Raw genomic sequence first — 26,258 nt, forward strand, 5'->3', positions numbered from 1 at the left:
ACAGAGGCCATAAGCAACTGTTAATGGGAAGGTATATATCACCTAGTAGGGCATATTAAACAAAGAGATTGACACTGATACATAAGCCTCCTCTATATGCCAATGTGCTGTACTCACCACGTTTCTTTATGTGGAAACCCAGGGGTGGATGGCATTGACACTATCTCCAAGGTCATTTAGTCTGAAGACTTGTAGGAACTGGAACAAAACCTTTGTGTTCTCATACAAATTTTTTTTTCTGAATATATTTCCACTTACTTGAAGGACATTTATTTCATAGGTCTCATATAAGGGAGTGCAAAGTTGTTTTTAATGGAGGATTTTGTTGTAGTAAAAAAATAAGAACTCTCAGTTCCTCAGAGTGCTTCTGATTATGCTATTTTATGAGAATGTCACTGCCATGCTAATGAGTTTGGAGGTTGGCAAGAATTCTAGTACAGCAATTTTATTTATATCTGGCATTATGTACAAAGTAATGTCTTTTTTATAGACTTTGTTCTCCCACTCCATGATAGTCTATGAATGAGTAAGAGACACTAACTATTCCTTTGGTAGAGTATCCAACATCAACATGGAACCAATACCTGCTATCTGTTCTTCTGAATCATCATGCACTATTGTCTGATTTGCCAAAAGGAATTTTCCACAAGAAGAGACAAAATACACCACCTCTATCTAATTCTTTTTTTTTTTAATTTTTTTCAACGTTTTTTATTTATTTTTGGGACAGAGAGAGACAGAGCATGAACGGGGGAGGGGCAGAGAGAGAGGGAGACACAGAATCGGAAACAGGCTCCAGGCTCCGAGCCATCAGCCCAGAGCCTGACGCGGGGCTCGAACTCACGGACCGCGAGATCGTGACCTGGCTGAAGTCGGACGCTTAACCGACTGCGCCACCCAGGCGCCCCTCTATCTAATTCTTTTTATGTTCCAATTACAAACTGTGTCCAATAAAAGACACGTGCTTAGGAAGGAGAGTCAAAAGCTAAAATGAGCACTGAACTTGGGGTTTGACAGTCTATGCATTCGTAGGTATAAATTCCAACTAATTTTCTTCTTCCTTCTGGTATTACTTCTTTCAAATATTCAGAAAGGTTGCTAAATTCTGGGCATGCAAGAAATTAGACAAAGTACTAGAAATTGATGAGGATACGTCCAAAACTCTTTAAATAAAAACGCAAGTCGTTTGAATGTCTTGACTATCTGGAAAGAAAAAGCTCTCCTTAAACTCTGGAATTAAGTAACAAGTAACAAAAACTATATCAATGAGAAGGAAAGCATTGTAAAAAGGTGTCATGGCATCCTAAAAGTTTAGTCACTAACCTGAGAAGTTTTAAGCAAAGAAAAACATTAAAAATAAAAACTACTACCTCAACAAAAAACCTTGTCCTGATGCCACTATTTGGAGATCCTCTCTAAAGAAGGAGACATGCAATTATGAGTCTGGAATGGAGCCAACAAACTTAATGGTGAAATTCAAAGGGGGAAAAATCTACATGGATCTTTCCAGGATGTTGACACTAAACAATTTAAGTTAAATCCACAATTCAGAAAGCTTAAAGAGTTGCTCAGAAAATGAACTTGCCTTGGATAACACTAAATGTCTAGATAATAATTTAGAGCTCTTTGTCTCTTCCAAGGCTAGAAAAATGCCTTAGGGATAGGTTTGTTCCTTTTTTTTTTCATCAAATATTTATTAAGTGAAATAATTTGTTAGGTAGTAAATAAAACATAGAGTTGAATAAATTGTTACAGTATGCCAGTATCTTTGCTGAATGTGCCCTAGTAGATTACAAGCCTTCATCTAGAAGGGTCACTGTTTGGCAACTGGGAAGGTGAGGGAGGTTGAAAGACTTGCTGAAGGTTGTTCAGCAAGCCGTGGTCTGAGATCCAAGCATAGGGTATCTGTCTTTTGCTTTTCCCCTCAAGGAGCTTACAGTCTTCCGGGGAGGCAACAACACATCAAAATAACACATTAACTGATGAAAGAGACAAAAAAGTATTTTATTAGTTCAGGAGATGGACAGATTAGATTCAGTTCAGAGAATCATACAGTGTCTCTTTTCTGTAGATTGCTGTAGATGTTGAAGAATTGGTGTTTGGGCTAATGGAGAAGAAGAGGAGTGGATACTCCAGGTAGGGAGTTCCAAAAGATCTGTCAAGGAAGTGCACGGATCTGTTCAGAGACTGACAAGTAAGCCACTTGGCTGAAGCACAATTTTGTGAGAGAGAAACATGTGCAGGAAGGTTGGGAGGGTAGATTGGGCCTAGATCTATAGTTCTTGAAGCTGAACCTCATTTTGTATTCTGAAGAGTGATGAAAGGCAATGTGTGAATGGGGGAGAACCCTTACTCATTTGAGAGACTCTGTGTTAACTGCCTAGAAATGCACAAACCATGTATCCTGCTTTCAGAAATTAATGTAATAACTTATTATTACTGAACACCTGTTAGACACAAAGGATTGAGATAAATGTTCTTTTAGATACATTAGGTCATTTGACTTCATCATCCATAATCTTGCTGTAGTTTGAATAAAGGCTGTGGAGAGAGCAGTGATGTCAGGCTAAGCAATTTGGGTTTTATCCCAAGGGAAAAGGAAGGCCACTGAAGCATTGTAAGTTGGTAAGAAACACAATCTGATTTGCATTTTAGCCTAATCACTGTGAGAGCAGTTTGGAGAATGAATTAGAGAGGGTAAATCTGGAAGCTGGGAGATAAGTATGAATGTTCTGCTTTCAGATGGGCTCTGCCATTTGGAGATCATTTTGTTGGCAGTGTGTAGGATGGGTCAGATGAGGGGAGATTGTGGGAAGAAGACCAAATCAGAAAATATTTTAGCCATCCAGATGAAAAAGAACAAAGATGTGACCTAAAAGGACATCAGTGACATGGAAGAGATGGAATCAATAAGGGAAGGAAGGATGGAATATGTTCAAAGCCTGTCGTCTTAGATAAATGGTGTTACCATTTATAAGAATAGAAAGTTCAGGAAAGGTTGCAGATGAGGGTGTATTTATTTTGGAAGAAGAGTTTTATTTTGGTCAGATTGTGTTTCAGGGTATTGAGTGAATGCTTCCAGAGTACAGTTGGTAATGCTGGCCTGGGATCTGAACAGTGCTATGGATAGAGAAGTCTATGCTACTGGCATATAGGTTACAGTTAAAAATACAGGAATAAATGTACTCCTGGGGGAGGTTATGCAGAAAAAAACTATAATAAATTCTGGGAATGTCTATATTTAAGGGGGGAAGGAGGCAGGGGACCAAGGAAGGAGACAGGAAAGAATGTCTAACTTCATAGATTTATTGAGAACATTAAATGAATTAAGTTTATCTTCCCCTAAGATGTTTTTCTCAGTGCATGGTACATAACAGATACTCAATAAATTGTCTCCCAAACAAACAAACAAACAAACAACAACATAGAACTTCTTCACTTCACCCAAGCACCGGAATTTTTATATAAGAAAATCGTAAGCTCACGTCTCCCCATTGGTAGAAGAGCTTGGCAGCATTCCACTGTAGCTTCTGGTTCCGTTTGTTGCCCACAATGGGAGAGCGTCCCCTGGAAAGGCCTTTCTTCGTGATATTCACGTGATGCCCTTTCATCCACTCTGGCCAGTTGCCGCGGTTGCAGCGGTGAACAAAACGGGCACATTCCAGAAACAGAGCTGCTCTGGCTACCACAGGAGCTTCCTGAGGATGGTTGTGGAGGAAAGAATGATGTCGGATTAATGAGCAATAGGTCGACCTTAAAGGGAATTACTAAGTACTCTTAGTTTATTTTAGTCTCCATGTCTTGATTTAGGTTAGTCATATTTCCCAGACTGCAGACTGGTAGTAGCATGGTTAACAGTAGTGGGAATTCTGGAAAATGAATCCTTGAAGGCAAATTTGCATACTGAAGAATTAGACATTTTAAGTAGATTTCTGTGTTTAGCTTTCCCCTTTTGAAGAATCTCAAGTAATTTCATGACTTTATCATTGCATATTTAAGAGGCAGCTGGGATTTGCATAGGACAGTGAGATAATGTTCAAAGGAGTTTTTTAATATGAAGCTTTTGTTAAACCTAAAATTTTAACCCGAAGCAAACAAATATTCAATTTCTAGAACTAGTCTTATGTTAATCAAGGGAGTCAATAGTGATCTTGTTCCAACAATAATATTATCTATGACCATCCACACACTCCAAAGAAGTACAACTCTTCCTGCGCATTTTAGCTAGTAAGAAAAGGAAGTGCTTATTAGATTTTGTTGAGTTAGTCTTTTGTCCCCCTTACTTTGTGATGAATAACAGATAAAATTCTGCTTAAATGGGCATGGTTTCAATTGAAAATGTTTGACAAAGAGGAAATTATTCAATTGATAAATGAAAAACAGAGCATTTCTTCAAAAAAACAGAAATATGGTTCCATCTTGTCATGTCAAGATGTGCTCAAAAAAAAAGAAAAGAAGAAACAACTTTCAGTTAATACCAAGAAACTAGTAAGGATCATCTACCTACTGAAATCTTCACAAGCTAAAATAAATAAATTAAATAAATAAATAAATAAAGGAACATTCCCATAGAAGGTCAACAGGTAACAAAAAGTACATACATCAACAATGTGTACACTTAACTGGAGCCAGTTTAAAAAAAATACATCACAATACTGGCCATCAACTCAGAGTTACCTAATAGCCATAAGCTGATTAGTAACCAACGCTTTTCAACATTTCAAACAATAATATTCTTAATAATTCATTAATCCACAATATTAAAATAGGGGCTAATATATAGAGAGTATCAATTACATGTTGATTAGCTTTTATGAGTTGTCATTCTGAATAATAATAACAAACCTCTAGACTAGAAATAATATCCTCATTTCAATGTTTTTAAAAATGAGGCATAATTTTTCTACGATCATACAGCTGGGAAGAGGTGAACACAGGATTCAATACCAGGCCTTTCTAGTGTACAAATTGTTGCTAGTTCCTCTTTGGTACCTGCATTGTCTTAATATATACACAGATAAATCTTGACAAAGATGATTTCTAGAATGTGTGTAGAAAGTCATTTTTTTTAAAATGGGGCATTAAAGTCATGTAACGTTACTCTCTAAAACACAAATATATGATCATATCATTTTCCTATTTAAAATTTATTATAGGCTCCATCCATCTCAATCATAACACGAATAAAGATACTCAACCTTTGTTATCTGGTTCATCTCCCTTTCTATCTCTGTATCAAGTACTCTATGGTCTAACTATATCGAACAGGTTACAGTCCCTTAACTATGACATCTTACACCTTTTCACATGCTGTTTCCATGATTTGTGGAGCTGTTAAGCCTTTTTCCCATCTTGTAAATTCCCACTTTTACTAATAAGTTTAGTTACTTCCTCTAAGAAGCCTTCCTTAATGTCTCTCCTCTTAGGCAGAGTTGGTTACTTCATTCTTTGAATACCACAGTATCTCAAACACACTGAATGATTCTAGTAAGTTAGCCCTTTAAGCATTTTCTCATTGTCCACAACTTAAAGGAAGCCATCAAGAATTCTGATAAGAAATATATTTATGTAGGAACTTAATATCACAAAGCATATGATGCATCACTACTACATGCAAAGTTAACCTATGTGAAAAGGTAGAGTACCAGATGAACATTAATGGTGAGAACCTATCATTTAAAAAAAAGTGGACACTAATGATGAAAGTCTATCATCCACTGCATTGGTGCCAAGATTTGGTAGTAGGTCACAGGAATAGAAAGACGAGATTGAGAGGGTCAAATGATTTTCTGCGTTAAACCTATCAGTATTGGGGTACCATAACATACAGATTAAACGTCTATGCTCTTTTCTTGTATTAAATATTTATTTTAATTTAATTAATTTAATTTAATTTATTTAAAGGCTTGAACATCTGTCTGTAAAAATGGCAGTCTGGAAGGCAAGGTGAGTCATGTGAATTTGTTGTCAACCCATCAAATTTTGACACATTCCCAATATAAAGCAATGGGATTCATTGCTTAATGACAGGAAGACAGAACCACTGTTAGGGTGGCATTATGTTGTAAACCCTGGCTCCTACAGAATTACCAAGGTCAAAAATTAGCCTAACTCAAATGTATGGGGCAGAGGATCTTTTTGTTGCCCTTAACTATTAGATGACACTGAAAAGATTAATAATAGATGAATGAAAAATCCAAATTGTGCTTTGTGGTTTTTCCTATGTACATTGGCTTGCCTCATTCAGAAGAAAGCTTAGAAAGCTCAGGGCATTTGGAATGAAAAGCAATTTTGATTTTCTGTGCACAAAAACTAGTTATAATAAAACTCAGATAATACCAGTTATCAGCCCTAGGAAATCCTAATCTAAAGTTTGGAAATGGAATCGAGATCATTATGAAAATAATTCCCATTAACTATACAGCACAACATGAAAAGGAGGGTTGATTATTATCTGATGAATTTGATCCATGTTAACTGTAAAAGTAGGTAACTTTTAGAAATGTCACTATCTGCATTAAGGGATGAGGACATAGAGTAACTCAAACATTGCCTTTTTATTATAATCCTCATCAACCTGGTGGATGAAAGCAGACTTGAAATACTATAGTCAAGATGACACTGAATAATACCACTTTCTGGGGGGTATTGTAGTATATATCTTACTATACAGACAATTGAAGAAGTTGTTGAGGACTCTACAAAGCTAAGGACTCTACTGTGCATCCTGGTAGAAGATACTTAGCATTAAGTACTGACTTCACAACGTGTATGAAAGAGCTTTCAAGGCATTTTAGGTGGGGTGTGGCTATAGGGAATTATTTTCCTTATAAATTCCTTTCAGAGTATAGTTTAGAAAGTATTGATTTTAGGGGCAGAGTTCTAGAATACCTTGGACAAAAAGAATTCTTCCTGGACATAGAGAAGAGTCAATTTTTCCTCTTTTTGATGGAGCTTACCTCTTACATTTCAGCGCAATCTGAAGAAGCAGCAAAAAATGGAGACATGACAGAATGGATAGGGATGGACTCACATCACACAGAACAACAGCACAAATGGAGAAAAATGAATCAGAAGAACGCTGCATGGATGAAAACCACAGAGTATCAGAGCATAGTCAAAAGTGAACATCTAAACAAAATTTGATACCATTGGTATACCACAGAGAATTTTTACTGGTGGTCCTGAAAGAAAAGTAGGCATATTTAAATTTCTGTCTTATTAGCATGTCTGCTAGATTACCTTTTTATGTTTTGTAATGCCAAAGAGTGGCTTCAATTCAATTGTTGCATAACCTTATAGTCCTAGACAAGGCAGGAATCAATTTTAACTGGGAAGATTAGATTAACCTAAAATATTCAGTGAAATCTTATGGAATTTATAAGTTTGAAGGTCAAAAATAGTTGAATACTAACAATTTCACATGGTTCACTCTTATATAAGGTGTTCTCTGCAATGACTACAAAGCTATTTAGTTAGAGCTACAAAATGTCATAAGAATGTCATTATGCAGCACGGATTTCTCTAACATTCTATGACTAGAAAACTTCAAGGGTTGGCTGCTTCTCCTTGACTTCCTTTGTCACTTTTCCTGCATTTTATAAGATCATTATGTATATTGAATGTTTCCTTTATGAAAGTGAAGGAGAGAATTGGAACACTAATTCAAGCAGCTGTGCTTTATTTTGCCTGGGGACTTAGAAAATATTGTTACCAAGATACGATGGTTAATTGAAGGTTATAATTGCAATACATTTCTTTCCCTGAAGGACTATATCTAAACTTATTATGTGAGAAGAAACCTAACTGATTCTGAAAACTCATATAAAAAACACTGGACAGGAACTAACTGTTTTAAAAGACTGAATAGTTTATGTTGGCCCCTGGGGAATTACATAATATTTTTATGCCTTACAATAAAATATAAAGCTCTTGCTGGCATAGGGTACCTATTTATTTAAAACCAATGGGAATAAGCAGTTATTGTGGGTCCTAATGTGCATTGGAACCTCGTTTGCTAGAGGATATGTGCTTGTGAGTCAGTATTTATTACTTAGCCTATATTGAATTCTCTGCCTGACTGAGATCATTAAGTAACTGACAGGCTGTCTCTGCCCCGCTCATTTCCACAGTAGCTGTGGGCAACTGAAATCATTTGGTTATCAGGCTAGAGGCAGGCATTATATTTTAGTACATGGTCTAGATGGCTAGTCATTTTAACAGTTACTCATATCACACTAAAATTTTGGGTATTATAAAAACTAAATAAAGTCTTCTGTTTCTGACAATCTGATGGATTACGTGTAGAAACAAACTTCCTTTGGTTTAGACTTCTAAAAACACTGGACAAAATATCCCCCAAAGTTTTCATTTTGTCTTTCTTTTGTTTCTAACATGAGATAATAGACAGCTGGAGAGAAGAAATTACAAGAAAGTATTATTTTGGGTGGGGGAAAGAGAGGGGTGAGAGCAAGCATAGGAATAATTACCCTGAAGGTTTCTACTGACTGTGGAGAGGCCAGACCCTGGGTTTTCAATGGGCCATGAGTTAAATGTCTGGGCCCAAGCAGAGTGGGAGGTCAGTTCATTCATTCCTACATAAAGCCAAGATCCCAGGTGTGACTTATGTTCAGTGAATGAATAAGAAAAAGATCTACCCCGCAGAAGTAGGTTTGCCTGAAAAGACTTGGCTCTGGCTCTGGGTAAAACAGAAATAAACAAATCAACAAACAAAAAACAAAACAAAAAAGATTCTTTTATGAGAACTCCTAATCAAAATCCCACGTTTTTGTATAAGTTTGGACTAGAATGGGTATGACTTCCATGCTCCTTGACCACTAAAAATATCATTTAAAAATAATCTTAGGTTAGTGCTGCTTCCATGCCTGAGAAAGGAAATGGAAATCCTCTCTGGAGGAATATTTTACATCAGTACTTCTCAAATCTTCAGACTTAAGTGTGAATAAGAGTCACTGGGGAATATAGACAAAAATAGATTTTTTTGGTCCCATCCCAAACATTCTGATTCAGGAGATATATTGAGGGCCTGAAAATTTGCATTTCAAACATGTGCACAGATGATGCTGATATTGCTGATCTGCTAAATAACACTGCTTTTAATACAGGTCTTAAAGAATTCTCACAGATAAAATCTCAAGAAGTTCAGTTCACATAACAAATACATTTAAAAATCTACCGTGAGTAGGAGCAGAAACAACAAAGTATAGAATCAAACTCACAAAGACAGGAGTTATTGGAATTGTACGGTATCAGATACATCTAAAGATTAATGTGGATATTGAAATGTATGATGAAGAAATAGGTTATCAAAGTTGACCTGGTAGTTTTAAAACAAGGATCAAATAAAACTTCTACAAATAAAAAGTAGTACTCGAAATTTCAAACTCAATGTATAGATTAAAAGACAGATTAGATCAAGTGTTCTCAACTTTAGCACTATCACCATTTGGGCCAGATAATTCTTTCTTTACGGAGGGTGCACTATGTATTAGGAGATGTTTGTCAGCATTTTTGTTATCTACCCACGAGATTCGAGTAGCAACCACCAGGTTGTGACAATAAAAAATTCTTCCAGACATTGTCAAGTGTCCCTTGTTGGGTAAAATTTCTTGCGGCTTAGAACCATGGGATTAGACAAAGTTGAAAAGAGAAAATGTGAAATGGAAGACATATCTCAGCAATGTACTCAGGATATAGATTGAAAGAAACAAAGAAATGAAAAATATGAAAGAGAAATTGTCAAAAACAGAGGATAAAACAATAAGATCTATCATATACCTTTTTAATTCATAGAACTAAAGATTAGATAAAATGTGAAAGATAGAAGTTTTGAAGAGATAATAATTGAACAATTTGCAGAACATATATAATATGCCAAGTACATGATTCAGGGGCTTTATGAACCTAAAGTAAGAAAAATGAGCCAGAAACATCTTAGTGAAACTGCAAAATATCAACAATAAAAAGAAAGTGTTAAAAGCAATTAAGGGAGACAGATTAGATTATGCATATTACTATAAATGAATGTTGATAAAGTCAGAAAAGAATGGGATAAGAACTTTGAGGTACAGAAAGAAAATGTTAGCTTGTAATTATAATTCCAGCAAAAGTATCTTCATTTTTTTTTAATGTTTATTTATTTTTGAGACAGAGAGAGACAGAGCATGAACAGGGGAGGGTCAGAGAAAGAGGGAGACACAGAATCTGAAACAGGCTCCAGGCTCTGAGCGATCAGCACAGAGCCCGATGCGGGGCTTGAACCCACAGACCGCGAGATCATGACCTGAGCCGAAGTCGGGCGCTTCACCGACTGAGCCACCCAGGTGCCCCAAAAGTATCTTTCAAGAACGAGATCAAAATAAAGACATTTTCAAGTAAATTGTAGTTGTGAGAGCTACTGCCAATTGATCATCACTAAAGAAACTTCTGAAAGGTCACCTTCAGAAGAACATGGATCCTAGGGAGAATGCATGAGATTCAAGGAGAAATGGGGAGCAGAGAATATGCTAAGCTTTTGGGTAAATTCAAAAATAATTTTCCTGAAAATCAATAAAAATATTGTCTGCTTTGTCAATGTTGAAACAAAAACAAGCTGGAACTAAATCTTGAACAATAGTTGGGGTTAAAATCCTCTACAGTATTTTACTGTTTGAGGGAAGAGTATGCATACTAACTATAGACTTCATTTATTGAAATATGTAATTTTAAAAAATAAAAACAGAATACAATAATTTCCAATCTAGTGAAGGAAAATAAGTAAAACAAAGCTAAACCAAACCAAACCAAATCAATAGAAATAAAACTAAATCCATCACAATCTAAAAGAGGATATAAAATAGAAATAAGAACACATATACAATGAAATAATGAAAATGTGTGATAAATAGGCAAAAAAAAGTGAGGTTAATCTATATCAGCAATCATTAATCTGTGCAAAGGTACTAAATTTTCCAGGGGAAAAGGTTGTTAAAGTAGTATAAAAAATTCAGTGTATTTTTTTATGAGAATCATACCTAAAACACAAACATATAGAAAAGTTGAAAGTAAATTATTGGCAAAAGGACATACCAAGCCAATGTTAACCTAATAAAATGATTTCATCTGTATTGGAATCAGAGAGAAATCTATCTTACTAAAAATAAACTGGGTCACTAGCTAGTGATAAAAGGCTCATAGCACTAGATACTTGCCATACTTCTAAACTGCTACTAAATAAATATAGATTGTCAGAACTACAACTATAAATGCCATCAAATTTGCCATCAGTGTGAAGATTTAAACACAACTTAGTATCCAAACTCTATACAGAACTTATCAAACTCAACACCCAAGAAACAAATAATCCAGTGAAGAAATGGGCAAAAGACATGAATAGACACTTCTCCAAAGAAGACATCCAGATGGCCAACCGACACATGAAAAGATGCTCAACATCACTCATCATCAGGGAAATACAAATCAAAACCACAATGAGATACCACCTTACACCTGTCAGTATGGCTAACATTAACAACTCAGGCAACAACAGATGTTGGCGAGTATGCGGAGAAAGAGGATCTCTTTTGCATCGTTGGTGGCAGTGCAAGCTGGTGCAGCCACTCTGGAAAATAGTAGGGAGGTTCCTCAAAAAACTAAAAATAGAACTACCCTACAACCCAGCAATTGCACTACTAGGCATTTATCCAAGGGATACAGGTGTGCTGTTTCAAAGGGACACATGCACCTCCATGTTTATAGCAGCACTATCAACAATAGCCAAAGTATGGAAAGAGCCCAAATGTCCATCCATGGATGAATGGATAAAGAAGATGTGGTATACATACACAATGGAATATTACTCAGCAATCAAAAAGAATGAAATCTTGCCATTTGCAACTACGTGGATGGAACTAGAGGGTATTATGCTAAGTGAAATTAGTCAGAGAAAGACAAAAATCATATGACTTCCCTCATATGAGGACTTTAAGAGACAAAACAGATGAACATAAGGGAAAGGAAACAAAAATAATATCAAAACAGGGAGGGGGACAAAACAGAAGAGACTCATAAATATGGAGAACAAACTGAGGGTTACTGGAGGGGTTGTGGGAGGGGGTTGGGCTAAATGGGTGAGGGGCATTAAGGAATCTACTCCTGAAATCATTGTTGCACTATATGCTAACTAATTTGGATGTAAATTTTTAAAAATAAAACATAAAATTTAAATTAAAAAAACCCCACAACTTAGTAATCCACATATCAAACAGTAAGAAGTAAATAAGAATGGAGATTTGAATATAAAATACTACACCTAAGAATTGGAGACTGCACATTCTTTTCAACCACAAATGGGACATTTATGAAAACTGATAATGTTCTGGTTCATAAAACAAGTCTCCATTAATTCTAAAGAATCAGTATGCAAAAACAAACTTACAAATCAATAGCAAATGGATGCCTAATAAAACCTTGGAATTTATAAACTGAAACACACACATACACATCTAAATAGCCCATGGGTCAAAAAAAAAAAAGATTAAAGAAATTAAAAATTACTTAAAAATAAGTTGTAGCAAAAATACAGCTTATCAAAATTTATGGTGTGTAGTTAAAGTAGTATTTGAGGGAAATTAACAGCTAAATGATCAGTTTTGAAAAGGAAAAGTGAAATTATTAGCTCAGCAATCAGCCAATAAGCTAAAAAAAATACAATGAATTCAAAACAAAAGAAGAAAATAAAGAGCAGGACGTAATGAATTTGAGAACAAAGATAACACAGAATCAACAAGGCCATTAAAAAAAAAAACTAATAAAATTGACAAATATCTGGCAAGCCTAAACAAGAAAAACCCCACAATTTTAGAAATAAAAACATAGAATAACTACAGATACTGCAAAGATTAAGAGCTAATAAGAAAATATTATGATAAATTTTATGCCAAAAAACCCATGAAAATGTAGGTGAAATTGACAAATTACTAAAAAAATTAAAATTACATTCAGAAGGAAGTAGAACTTTTGACTAACCAATTAAGAACTGAATTTCAATTTGAATTTCAGTTATCTCTATATTTATCTATGGACTCGATATAATTCCAAGAATAAATCAAAGTATTTTTATGAAACCTGACAACCTAATTATAAAACTCACACGGAAGAGCAAAGAGCCATAAATAGCTTAGGTGACATTAAAAGTTCTAGCTATTAAAACAGAGTAATTTAACTTAGGGTACAAGGGGAATAGAACAAAAAACAAAAACAGAAACCCTCAAAATTACACTCATGCATATATGGAAATCTGACACATAATTAAGATAATACTATGAATTCAAAGCAATAAATGAAATGAATTCTCCGCACATCAGAGAATAAAGTAGGAACTAGTAATATATTATGCTAGGATAATTATTTTCCATGTGGATAAAAAGGATTAAGAAAACAATTTCCTATCTTATACCAATCACATGGTAAGTTCTAGCTAAGGACTTCGGTGTGTAACGCAAACTTTAAAACTTTTATAAGAAAAAATAAGAATATATTTATTGCCTTGGAATTTCTTTAAAAATCTGTTAAAAAAAACTGCTAGCCATAAAGAAAATTTTAATGAATCAAATTAAAATTTTCTCTTTATTAAAATTTAGTATAAGGAATAAAATGAAAATAAGCCACAAAGTAGGGAACAGAAAATGGATTCTTATTGACAATGCCTACATCCTTTTAAAATCCTCAACAAAATTTAAATAATCCTCCAAAAAATAGAAAATAAACACATGGGATCTTTTGCCAAAGTGAAACGTGAATGGTAAATGGTATAAGAAGACATTTCAGATTTTAGGTTGAAATATAAAGTGTTGTTACTTTAATTCATCAGACTGGTAAAGATAAAAATGTTGGACAATACAAGACAAGAGCACAGAGCAACAGCAGCTTTTTTTTTTTTGCCAGTAATTGCTGCAACTACTTTGAAATACACTTTGGTATCCTATAGTAAAATTATGATTCAGTAATGCCACCCACGCATGTATTTTGAAAACTGTAAATCAAGGCCCATATGCAGTAACACTCACGAAGGCATTGTTCAAAATAGTCAAAATTTTGAAAAAATAAAAATGTCCATCTAACATGGAATGGATATGTAAACTGACATATTCAAACAAACATCATTCACCAGTGAAAGTGATTGTATTAATGCTAAAGCATCAACAAAGGTGAACTCAAATGAAACATGGAACAAAAAGAGGATGGTATAATTTAACTTAAATGAATTTTAGAACTAGGCAAACAAAACAAAAAGAAACAATGTATTTCCTAGAGATACAAGTGCATGTGGTAAAATAAAGAAAGCACAGGAAAGATAAAATAAAGTTCAAGAGAGCAGGGTCTTCTGAGAGATAGGGGGTATATGATTAGGGAAGGGAATCCAAGCAACTTTAAAAAACTGGAAATGTCCTATTTTAAGGTAGTGGTGGATATGTGACATTAAAACTTTTTTCCCCTTCAACTCTTCATGTTTATGATATACATTACTTTTATGCTACATTTCATAGTTAGGATCTTTTTAAAAATTCAATAATATAGAAATAGCACTAGAATCAAGTGAATAATTTCATGATTTAGTTTTGGTTATTACTGAATTGTTTCAACCTTTCTTATGATTCAAAAGAGAACACAATATGATTTCACTTTGATAGTTCCTCGTAGGCATGTATATTCCTACTCCCCTGAAAGAAGCTAATCTGCATTGATCACCAAGTAGTCTTATGATGGAAAGCCCTGTGTGGATCAAATTCGATGCAGTGAACCTGAAAGTGTGACTATATCTATGGGAACCAGTGTTTTGTTTTCTCCCAAAGACTTCCAGTTTATTCTGCTTAACTGGTATAATTCTTGATAGCATCCCCTTTCAATCTCCAAAGTGCCTCAGTTGGAGAAAAAATTATACAACCGTTCCTAAAGCTATCTATTTATAAGGCTATGTAATTTACCAAGAATTAGGTTTTCTCCATCCCAGACCAGAGAGAATTTTATAATATCACTGACTTTCTTGCCTTCTTGGAATTTCTCCTAAAGCAAAAGACATTATTACTAGTGTTATTCATGCTAATAAATTAGAGATCACTATGTCTGTTCATGTTATATATTTAACTGACTAAAAAAGGACACAATATTTCATCTGAACTATACAGAAAACAGACAGAAGTGCCTTTCGTTAGAACTGTTTAATTTTTCTATTTTTGTGCTTGCAGATTACATAAACCTGGAGACAAATGAGGTTTTTCTAAAACATGTCTTTTCTAAAATGCTTTACAGTTGTGTCTATTAAATTTGTACTAAAAAGAAAGAGCGTGAGGCAGAGCTGTGCTGGACTTAAAATTAAACCAATTATCCCCAAGTTGAGTAGTCAGAGCAATAATGACAAGAGAATTGTTTAAAACCAAACCTGCAGAAAGAGTCGGAATGTTGACATCTCTAACATTTCTTTCATTTAATGATACTTTTTAATTCTGAAGAAAATTGCAAATTTGAAAAAGTCACATTTACAATCTATGATTAAGGAAATAAAATAGTGAAAACATCTGAAATAAAAATTACATCATAATGCAAAAAGTGTATTTAAGCTGCACTTAAAAATAAATGCAACATCCAACAGAAGCAAACAATAAAGGAGAGAAGGGAGAAAGTGTTGGAATGGATTGTGATGATGAAATGAACACATTTGTCTTTCCCTCCTCTCCCAAATCCTATGTGATGAAATGGCAGAATCAAGAAGTATGCCTATATCCGTATCTGGATCTGGATCTCATCTATGTATCTATCAATCAGCAATCTATCCATCTATGTCATTTATATTTATACCTATCTCTCTCTATGTTTCTATATTCATATTTCTATATGGTAGAAATACAGATATTTCTATATTCATCTTTCTACTTGATAGAAATTTCTATCCATATTCACACAATTATACCTATATGACAAAAACCACAAATGCATTGTAAAACATGTAAGACATATTTTAACAGTGAGACATTTCTGAAAGCCAGGAGGAAGATGAAATCAGATACTAAGTGAAGCCAAATACAGAGGAAACAAAGCTGAAAATACATTTAGTGGAGGGCATTTGTGAAAGAGTAATTCCAAGAAACTCTCAACCCAGATGAACAGGTATGCAGTTGTCATACGTGGGCAAATGACAGTAAATACTGAAGGCTACCTTGAGTCAAGCACACAGGACACACAGCTCTGTTCCCCTTCCTCAGGATGCTTGTCACAATTCATCAGTGATCCGTTCCTTCACTTTTCCGTACTTGAGAAACTGGATTTAAGTTGTGCCCTTAGTTGGGGACTGTTCCCTGAGCTGGTTCCTTTCCTCTCATGTGAACAAGGTAATAAATGTGAAAGTGCTTTATAAACTATCAAGTATAATGAAAATGTTACTATGGTTATCCACTACTGCCACCATCATTACCTCTCCCTTTTATTCAATGAGCTCTACCTAGATTCTTTGTCTGATAATGGAGACTACCACACTCCTTTAAACCTTTACTGATTCTGATATCTGGAATTGTCACCTCTGACCTCTGTATACTCCTTGGCCTTGACCTCGAATCACAGACTCAGGTATGAAAGGGAATCATACAAACCACCCACTTCTTGTGGCCCCTCTGTACAGTGGCCCCAATGAATCCAGTCTAGTGACAAAGAACTGATCACTTCTCAGTGGAGCTACCCCATCACTGGACATCTACAATGATCAGAAAATGCTACTTTTCTTTGAGGCTCAAAGACACTGCTTATAAACATCAAACCCCTTTATTTTATTTCTTACCATGAGATTTATGAGATTGAGAAGGTCAAGCAGGGCCAGAGTAGGTTCCAAAGGAAAGGAAGAAAAGAGAATCTAGTGGTCTGGTAACTATCCGGCAATAGCCATATTTTGGGGAAGTAAAATAAATTTTAAGTTTCCAGTGGGATTCAGCCCAACTTAGGGGTAGGAGTCAAGCTACAGGCAGGAGAAGAGTGTACTTGTATCTGGAAACCCCTGTAACCTCATCTCCTTGAAAACTAAGCATTATAGCAGTTGGAAATCAAATAGGTATGAAACCATTTGGTAGGAGGGGATGAAATGTCAACACCAAAGAGACTTGATTATCAAAGTATTGATCAGTATTCCTCTTAAAATAATCTACGTTCAGAAACCAGTATTCATTTGTTCTATTGGGATTATTTTTCAAATCTTTAAATGCTCTCTTTGTGACAAGCCTCATATTTCTCCCATGCCCACATATCTTATACAATTCCTAAGTATTACATATAGGAAGCAATTATTCTGTTTTCATAACACCGATAATTGTTAATAAAAGTAATCAGTCCAATTACTTGACTAAAATGTTTCATTTGCCAGTAATAATGCATTAATTGAGATTTAATTCTTAATAGTTTTGTTTTCATGGATGGGTTTTGCAGGGAGTCCGTAAAGCTTCTAATATTATTTGTTAAATTTTGTCTACAAGTGCACTTCTCTTGGGAAAATTTCCAGAGCTTTAATCCAATTCTAAAAGAGTCTATGTCTCCAAAATATTAAGAATCACTGGTTTAGTGGAGCCCCTGGGTGGCTCAGTCCGTTACAACTTTGGCTCAGGTCATGATCTCATGGTTTGTGAGTTCAGGGCTTTGTGCTGACAGCTCAGAGCCTGGAGCCTGCTTCAGAGTCTGTCTCTCCCTTTCTCTCTGCCTCTTTCCTACTCATGCTCTGTCTTCTTCTCTCTCAAAAATGAATAAACATCTTAAAAAAAAGAAATACTGGTTTAGAGAGTGAATATGTGGTATGAATCTTTAAAGAAAAACTCCTATATTTTCTGATTATGAGTTCATCATGTATTCATGTGTAAAGGAAACTTTTTAAAGGATTCAAATGCTTTTGGACCATTAAAATTCATAATAGCTGTTTAAATGTTATCATGCCATCATTTTCCAAGTTGTATGGACAGCTGTGTCTATATCATCTTTCTACCAGTTTTTCAAAAATTTGAAATAATATGATTTGTTATTATCATTTTCCATAATCTCATTAGGCAGTTGCTTGAGAAATTTGATCCCCCATCTTGTCTAAAAATCTCCCAAAGTAGCTATGACTTTAAGATTGACACGAAAATAGACATGACGGTACCTTTGGAACATTACAGCTTAAACCACCTACCTGTAAAGTGCTAACGCCTAATTGTTACTGTGAGTTCAACTAACTTCTGTCATCTTTACTTTCTTACTTTCATTTATCATGTATAAAATACAGAATTTATTACTTTTGCATGTTTTAAAATAAGTTCCTATAGTTATCTCACATAATTTTTTAATGAGACAACCAAAATACAGTCTTTAAAGACACACAGAGGTCTAATCTGGCTCTATCCTTTGCTAGCTGTGTAGTCCTGGACTGTTAGTTGGTCTTTCTGAGCTTCAGTCTTTTTTTCATTTGGAAACAGTAGGCACACAATAAATGTTACTCATTAGTTTATCTACCCTAGAATGCTGTACAGTAAGAAGGCTGGAAAACAGATCACTAGGCAAATACAATCTTCAGTAAGAAAGGTTCAAAAGAAGTTGTTTTGTTGCATCATTATTAACAGCTAGCATCATGCTTGGTACATGGGAAGCTCTCAATAGATATTGGTAGAATTAATTAATTATATGATGAGTATCTTTTAAGCCACATTGGGCCATATCTTTTAAGCCACTTTTTAATTCCACCACTCATGCCACTTGATATAATTAATATGCAGAGAACTGCCCCTCCTCTGTGAAAATATCCACTTTAAAATTATTTACTATGCAGGGAGGGGCCAAGGAGTGCTCCACTCCCCATTACCACCATCTCATTATTACCCTGTTATTCTGACTTCCTTCTATTCTTAATCAAATCCTGCTGCTTCCACCACTAACCAACATCATGTAGTGGTGTCTGACATTTTATTCCCTGTCAACACTTTCTAATCATTTGATGGTTAGAATATAGGAATTTATGGACCCGTTAATGAGCACTTCTTAAGTGCAAATAAGATGGAACATACTTAATTGGGTGTTAATATTTTTGATGAACTGGCTGTTCATATACTTACTCCTTATGTGAATGTTCCATTGTTTGTCCTTTTCTTATGAATTTGTCACATTTGTTTATTTTAATCTGCTCCTTTTGGAATAGGTCAATAGTGATTAAAAAACATCATTGCGCAACTCAAAGGGGTGACAGGCTAGTTACCATTCTCCCACTTAAAAAACAAGGGATTGGTTCCTTGCCTTGTCAAACTCTTGCTTTAGACAGGCACCTTGTTTTTGATTAATTGTCACCAGCCTCAGCTCTCCTGGAGGCTCATGATTCTTCACATTTAATAGTCACCAAAGCAGACATCAATACACATTGAACATTTTGGAATATATAAATATTCACAATGGCCAATATCTGGGAATGGGGAACTGACTGAAAAATCTTATACAAGTAATCATTTTGGGTGATTACAGTGGTATTTGTGTTTCAGGCTTAAATGAAACCACCTCTCTTGCTAGTCACTATCCTGAGAGCAAAAGCTGCAAATGTCACCAAAAAAATGTCATAAATTACATGATTATATTTGGGTTATTTTCAAAGGTAAAATATGGGTGGCCAATGATCAGTTATTCATGTGCTACAAAATCTGGAAAACAGATCATTTATAGGCAGGCTTAAAGCTTTTTGTTTTAAAAACAGTCTATTTTAGTTTGTATTGTTTAAAAGAGAAAATAAAAGACTTTTACTGTTGATGCTTATCTGGTATTGAGTACCCAGAATTTACGCAGTGTATGAAGAATTTATCAAACCAGAGATAAATAAAGGAAATTGAGAGACTGAGTTCAAAACTCATATCTGGGCCTAGTTTACCTGACAGAAGCCCTTTCTAAAGAAGATTCACTTTATATTCCTTAAACCCTTGCCTTTGTATATAATACCATGAAGTTCAAAGCACTTCCGCACAATTAATTTAAATTGATCCTTCATATCTTTCCTCCAATTGATAGACAATTAAACAACGTCTCAGAGATGTTTAAGTACTAATACATGACAAACCTAAAACTAATAATAACAAAATAATAATAATGACCTACTTTATTGAACAGTTATCTTACCAGGCACTGTGATGAAGGCTTTCTATTTAATGCCTCATTTAATCCTCACACTAGCCTGAGGAGGTAGGTATGTTATTATTATTCTTTCATTTTACAGAAGTTCGTCTGGTAAATGTTAGAGTGATTTTGATCCAGGTAGTCAGATTCTAAAGCCCTCATATCCTTTTAATCATAATGCTATACAGTCTACTTCCCAGTGCATATTTATTAAAATTTGTCCTTTTCTTTTTTTCATCTCACCACCTTTCTTCCTTTTTTTGCCATTAGTGCTGAGAAAAGCAAACAAAAAAATAAACCCACAAAAACTATACGATCATCTCAATAAATGTAGAAAAAGCATTTGACAAAGTACAACATTCATTCTTGAAAAAAACTCTCAACAAAGTTGGTTTAGTGGGAACATTCCTCAACAGCATAAAGGCCATACACAAAACACCCACAGCTGACATCATACTCAATGGTGAAAAACTGAGCTTTTCCTCTAAGATTAGGAACAAGACGAGAATGTCCACTGTCATTTTCATTCAACATAGTATTGAAAGTCCTAGACATAGCAATCAGACAAGAAAAAGAAATAGAAAGCATCCGAATTGGAGAAAGAAGTAAACTTTTTACTATTTGCAGATGACATAACGCTATATATAGAAAACCCTAAAGACTCACCAAAAATCTACTAGAACTGATAAATAAATTCAGTAAAGTCACAGGATACAAATTTAATATATGGAAATCTGTTGCACTTCTATGCACTAATAATGAAGTAGCAGAAAGGGAAACTAAGAAAACAATCCCATTTATAATTGTATGCAAAATAATAAAATACCTATAAATAAGCTTAAGCAAGGAGGTTTTGAAAGACCTGTCCTCTGAAAACTATAAAGCATTAATTAAAAAAAAATAACTCCACAGATAGGGTTAAGATTAGGGACTCATGCTTTCCTCCATTAGCAGTATTAATTGTAATGGGAGATAGAGTGGGCAAATTCTTCTAACAACTTACAAGATCCAAAGCAGCTGCCAGGATGGATGCATCAGGTATTGTCCCTGGCTCACAGCAGTTTAACAGAAATTGAAAGCGCTTCATGCCTTGTCGGATTGCTCCAAGATTCACCACGTTTTTGCTTTTTCCACCATCTTGGTTGGAAGACAGATGGTCATCAAAACTGTGGCAACCTGTAGGGGTTTTCCCATGGTGGAGGAATGAAGGAGAGAGAGTATAATGGGTCATAGATTGAAAAAGAGCTTCAAAGTTATAACACTATGTTTTCTGTAGAGTTGGCCTGAAAACTTTCTCCCTGACTCCACCTCCTTCCTTTCCATCCTAATGCCTGATTTAGATGTACCATGGCTTTTGGGAATCTGGTGACACATAGCATATGCATGTGCAGAGTTTTACATGAATATAGGATCTGATCATTTTGCTACCAGGTCTCTTCTCTAATACTAGCAAGAAACCTTAGTATATTTAAAATGATTCTTCTTGTAATCGACAACTAACTTCTATTTTATGGACGATGCAAGTACTGTGCAATTTTAAATCTATTATCAAGGACAGGATATTGATAGCTCAGTAATAATACAAAGAATCACTGACTTTTGGAGTTGTAAAGAATCTTAGATGTTGGTCATTTAATTCCAGGATTTCTAAACCTGGCTGTATATCAAAATTACCTAGTAAGATCCTGAATCTCATCCAGACTTTCAGAATCAGAATTTTTAGAAGTGGAGTGTAGGAATTTGTGCTTTGTAAGCCTCTCAGAACATAATGAGGCAGCCAGCTTGACCCAGCACTGTGACCAGAGATTTGGGAACCACCGATCCCTCCCCACACTTATTTTTCCATAATTAAGCTGCCCATGAATAAGAATCAGTCTAGAGCTTATTAAATACAGAATATCAGGTCTCATCACTAGAAATTTTGATGCCATGTCTGGGGGGATGTGCATATTTTAACAAACACTCCACATGATTTATTGACCACAGAAAGTCTAAGGATCATACATTAAGAAAAAGGTGATACAAAGTATTGTTTTTCATTAGTTTTATCCATAGGCACGTTTGAAAAACCTAAATATCTCCTGACTTTACTACAGTTTCTAATATATATCTAAAAAATTTCCTTTTATAAGGGTATTATGCTGAATGTTGTTTTTAAAACCCAGTCCAAGCCCGTTCTCAGGATTCTGAAATGTACCTGTGACACCTGAGAATAAACCCCAAGGATGAGAATCACTGATTTAGAGCTTCCCTTAATTTCTGTTCACACCACTCATTTGTGGTTACCAACTCCAGGTTGTCATTGAGAAGTCACAGATCGGATCCCCAGAAATGACTTTCCCACCTCTTCTGTTAAGAATACCCTGATCCCTTCTACCTATTGCCCTACTTTTCCTATCTGCTGCCTCAGCACAAAGGCACATGTATGTATGTCTGGGATTTATTGAAAAAACACCTTTAAAAAGCATGAAAGATAGATGAAACAGATATGGAAAAATTTGATCAAATTTTTGTTTGATCATGGGTGATGAATATTTGGGATCCGTTAGACCATCCTTTTTACTTTTTGTCTATGTTTGAAAATTTTCATAAGCACAAAAAAAAATGCCTCATGATATAATTAAAAGATCATTATCAAAATTTCCCATATTTCAGTCCTTATGAGCATACTTCCTTTACAGATGCAAATGTTCCATATTCAAAATTCCATATTCAACATCTTCAGCACTTTTTTTTCCAATTAGTGTGACATATTTTTTATCAATTGTAAAATGAAATAGCACACAAAGAATCTGATGGTGTAAACAATTTGGAAGACAGAATCTCAAATGACACAAAGGAGGTAGAGCTAAAAGCTACAGATAAGGAACAAACACTTCCTGGACAGCTGCCTTTCAAAATGCTACTCTATTTGTTCACTGGGCATTATCAAAACTACCAGAACCAGTAACTTCCTGTTATTTGTCCTATCTGTATGTCACTTTATTAGTCATTGATATACAGTCCTTTAAGTTGCACATATCAGCAGAAATCTCATCTGTTAAAAGAATAACCTTAGCAGTGCCTTTAACTTTTATAAAATAATATATTTTTAATGAATCCAGTTGTTTTATGATTTGTTACTATAAGTAAGATTTACAATACATTAGGTGGTAACTGCCTCAAATTTGTAATAGAACGAATATATAAGACAGGATGTATGATCAGTAAACTTATTCTTATTTAACCGATTTATTAAAGACAGTTGCCATCATCTTATTAAAGGAGGCTTAACAATAATAAGCTTTTCATCATTTTTCTCAATATTTATTTGACAAGATAATGAATTCTAAAAGAAAGCTATTTAATATTACCAAAGGAAGTACCATTTTGATCAAAAGAACTTCAGAAACAATATGATTAAAGAGTCTAAGTAAAATAATGAAGAGAGAAGTGATCAAAACAATCTTTGTCAGGAAGAACATATATTCTTTGCTTCACAGAATGATGGATATTTATTCAGGTATGAAGATCAGTAGAATCCTATGAGCTCAGGACATAAGAATCACGCTTGTAAGAAAAAGCTATTTATAATGGAAAATTTCCATTGTATCTATATAGCATTAATGGATAACCATATATTTGCTACCATAGTTCAGCATTTAGTACATGCCAAATAGTGTATGAAATATTTTATAATTTATTTTATTTTTTGTAATAGTCCTTTAAGATAAATCTTTAAAGGTGATTTAAAAAAAAGAGAAAGAAAGAGAATGAGAGACAAGAGAGCAGTAAGAACATAGACAGAGAGATACACAAAGAAGGGATAGGTTAAGTAGCCCAGTCTAAGTTCATGCAAGAGAAAGTTATCAAGTCAGGATTCAAATCCAGACCTAATGACCACAAGCCTACGCTCTTATCATTATGCCATAGAGCATCCTCAAAATACACAACTGTTCATGTTGAAGGAGGTTAGAGTTTTCTATATTGCTGAAGGTAGAGATTATGTCAGGAAAACTTATAGTAAGAAATAAATCAACATTGTACATGTTACAAAGTGATTGTAAAATTGTTCCCAGTTGGCATTCCATATTGTAATCCTAAAAGAAATGTTAAAAGTAATTTGGCTATAGAATACATCTCCTGTCAATCTTTTATATAAACTTACTAGGATGTAAGGATGCCTCTTGGCTTCCTTGGACATAATGATTTTTTTGTCTCAGTACATTCTAGTTGCATTTATTTACTATCTTTTACATTAAATTTACTGAGGTATAAGTTATAAATTTATATAGAATACAGTTTTTATAATGTGTTAAACTTAAAAAGGGATACTTCAAAATATAGTATTTCTTTAAGCAGCTCTTCCATGGAATTTATGGCAGAGCTGAGCACATAGAAGATTTTCAGTAAATTTTATTAATCAGGTGAAAAAAAACATTGCTTTAATAAAATATCTTCCCTCAAATGAAGACAACATGATTTCTAAAATGAAATATTCTTAGTGAATATGAAAACATAGAAGAAAAAGCTTATTATAAATGCAATTTCAGTGTTGTTAAATGTTCAGATATATTTTTAATTTATTGAATAATGTTTTTACATTTTAAAGAAATCCTATTAACTATTGCATTTGATCTTAACTCAGTGAATTTTGAGTACTACATTTAAATTGAAGGTAAGAATGCTTGATGTTTGTTTTCTTTAATAACTTTAAAGAGCCAGAGACAATATAATTAAATCAAAATAATTGAGAAAGAAAAGGACAATACACATATAATGGGTGCATAGGAATCATTTGTGCATATGGATTGGAAAGGAAGGAAGGAAGGAAGGAAGGAAGGAAGGAAGGAAGGAAGGAAGAAAGGAAGGAAGAAAGATAGGCAAAAGCAGATTCAGAGAGAGAGAGAGAGAGATGTTCACCTGGCCAAGCGCAGTTAGTTGTTGCAAACTGCAATGTAGTAAGATTAATAGATAATGTTTTTTTAAATTTTTTAGAAGAGCTGGGGATACCTGGCTTCTGCAAGAGATCCAGAAGGAATTATCCCACAGAATACCTTTTATAATCTCTTTTTAAATTTTTAAAGGTTTATTTATTTATTTTTGAGAGAGAGAAAGAGAGAGAGAGCAAGCACACACACAAGAGTGAGGGAGGGGCAGAGAGAGAATTCCAAGCAGGCTCTGTACTGCCAGCTCAGAGCCTTGTGCGGGGCTTGAACCCATGCACTGTGAGATCATGACCTGACCCAAAATTAAGAATTGAATGCTTAACCAACTGAGCCACCCAGGCACCCCTGTAATCTTTAATTAGCCAGAGAACGTGGGCAAAGAATAATGGTGATGTGTAAGCTATCTTCTCTTGCCAGTAAAAAGCACATAAAATTCCAGATATCAATTTTAAATTTTTTTTTTTTCAACGTTTTTTTATTTATTCTCGAGACAGAGAGAGACAGAGCATGAACGGGGGAGGGGCAGAGAGAGAGGGAGACACAGAATCAGAAACAGGCTCCAGGCTCCGAGCCATCAGCCCAGAGCCTGACGCGGGGCTCGAACTCGCGGACCGCGAGATCGTGACCTGGCTGAAGTCGGACGCTTAACCGACTGCGCCACCCAGGCGCCCCAGATATCAATTTTAGATTTTATGGTTTTTGTCTTCTGTATACACAGAAACAGATAGTCTTATTTAAGGTACTGCTGACACAAATTGATCCCAAAGTCAGACTTTATGAATATTCCATATTATATTTCTCTATAATTTTTCTATCATTCTTTTCTATTTGTGAATGAAATATAAACAATATATAAAAGAATATGTAAAACTCTGAGATATCATGAGGAGTGAAAAGAATCTATGGGAACTGAAAATGACAAAAGTTGTGGTAGTTAGGAAGATTCTTGAAACCATAGACTAATAACTTTGATGTATGCCCTAGTCAAATTCTGTCAGAGATAATTAAACAGGAACATTTTTTTTAAACAGAAGTAATCATAGAAATCATTGTAGATTCATTAAGAATACATTGTATTGAACTAAGCTGCAGATTTCCTTTAGATAGAGTTATAAAGATGTGAGATTTTTAAAAAATCTGATGATATTTTTATCAAGAAATGGGAAAATGTTTACT

At 34.6% G+C, this 26,258-nt stretch overlaps 1 protein-coding gene across 13 annotated transcripts in view; it reads right to left on the minus strand.

The window, feature by feature from the left end:
- The window catches only part of UNC80 (unc-80 homolog, NALCN channel complex subunit), a 232,703-nt gene that overhangs the window by 133,641 nt on the left and 72,804 nt on the right, over positions 1–26,258 (minus strand). For all 13 annotated transcript variants that reach the window (XM_058706453.1, XM_058706423.1, XM_058706414.1 and 10 more), the window contains 2 exons: positions 21,158–21,330; positions 3,486–3,698 (listed from right to left, as the gene is read on the minus strand). In XM_058706453.1, the coding sequence (XP_058562436.1) occupies positions 3,486–3,698; positions 21,158–21,330 (386 nt within the window). The remainder of the gene's footprint in view (positions 1–3,485; positions 3,699–21,157; positions 21,331–26,258) is intronic.

The sequence above is a fragment of the Neofelis nebulosa genome, chromosome 2 (assembly GCF_028018385.1).
Source record: "Neofelis nebulosa isolate mNeoNeb1 chromosome 2, mNeoNeb1.pri, whole genome shotgun sequence".
NCBI lineage: Eukaryota > Metazoa > Chordata > Mammalia > Carnivora > Felidae > Neofelis > Neofelis nebulosa.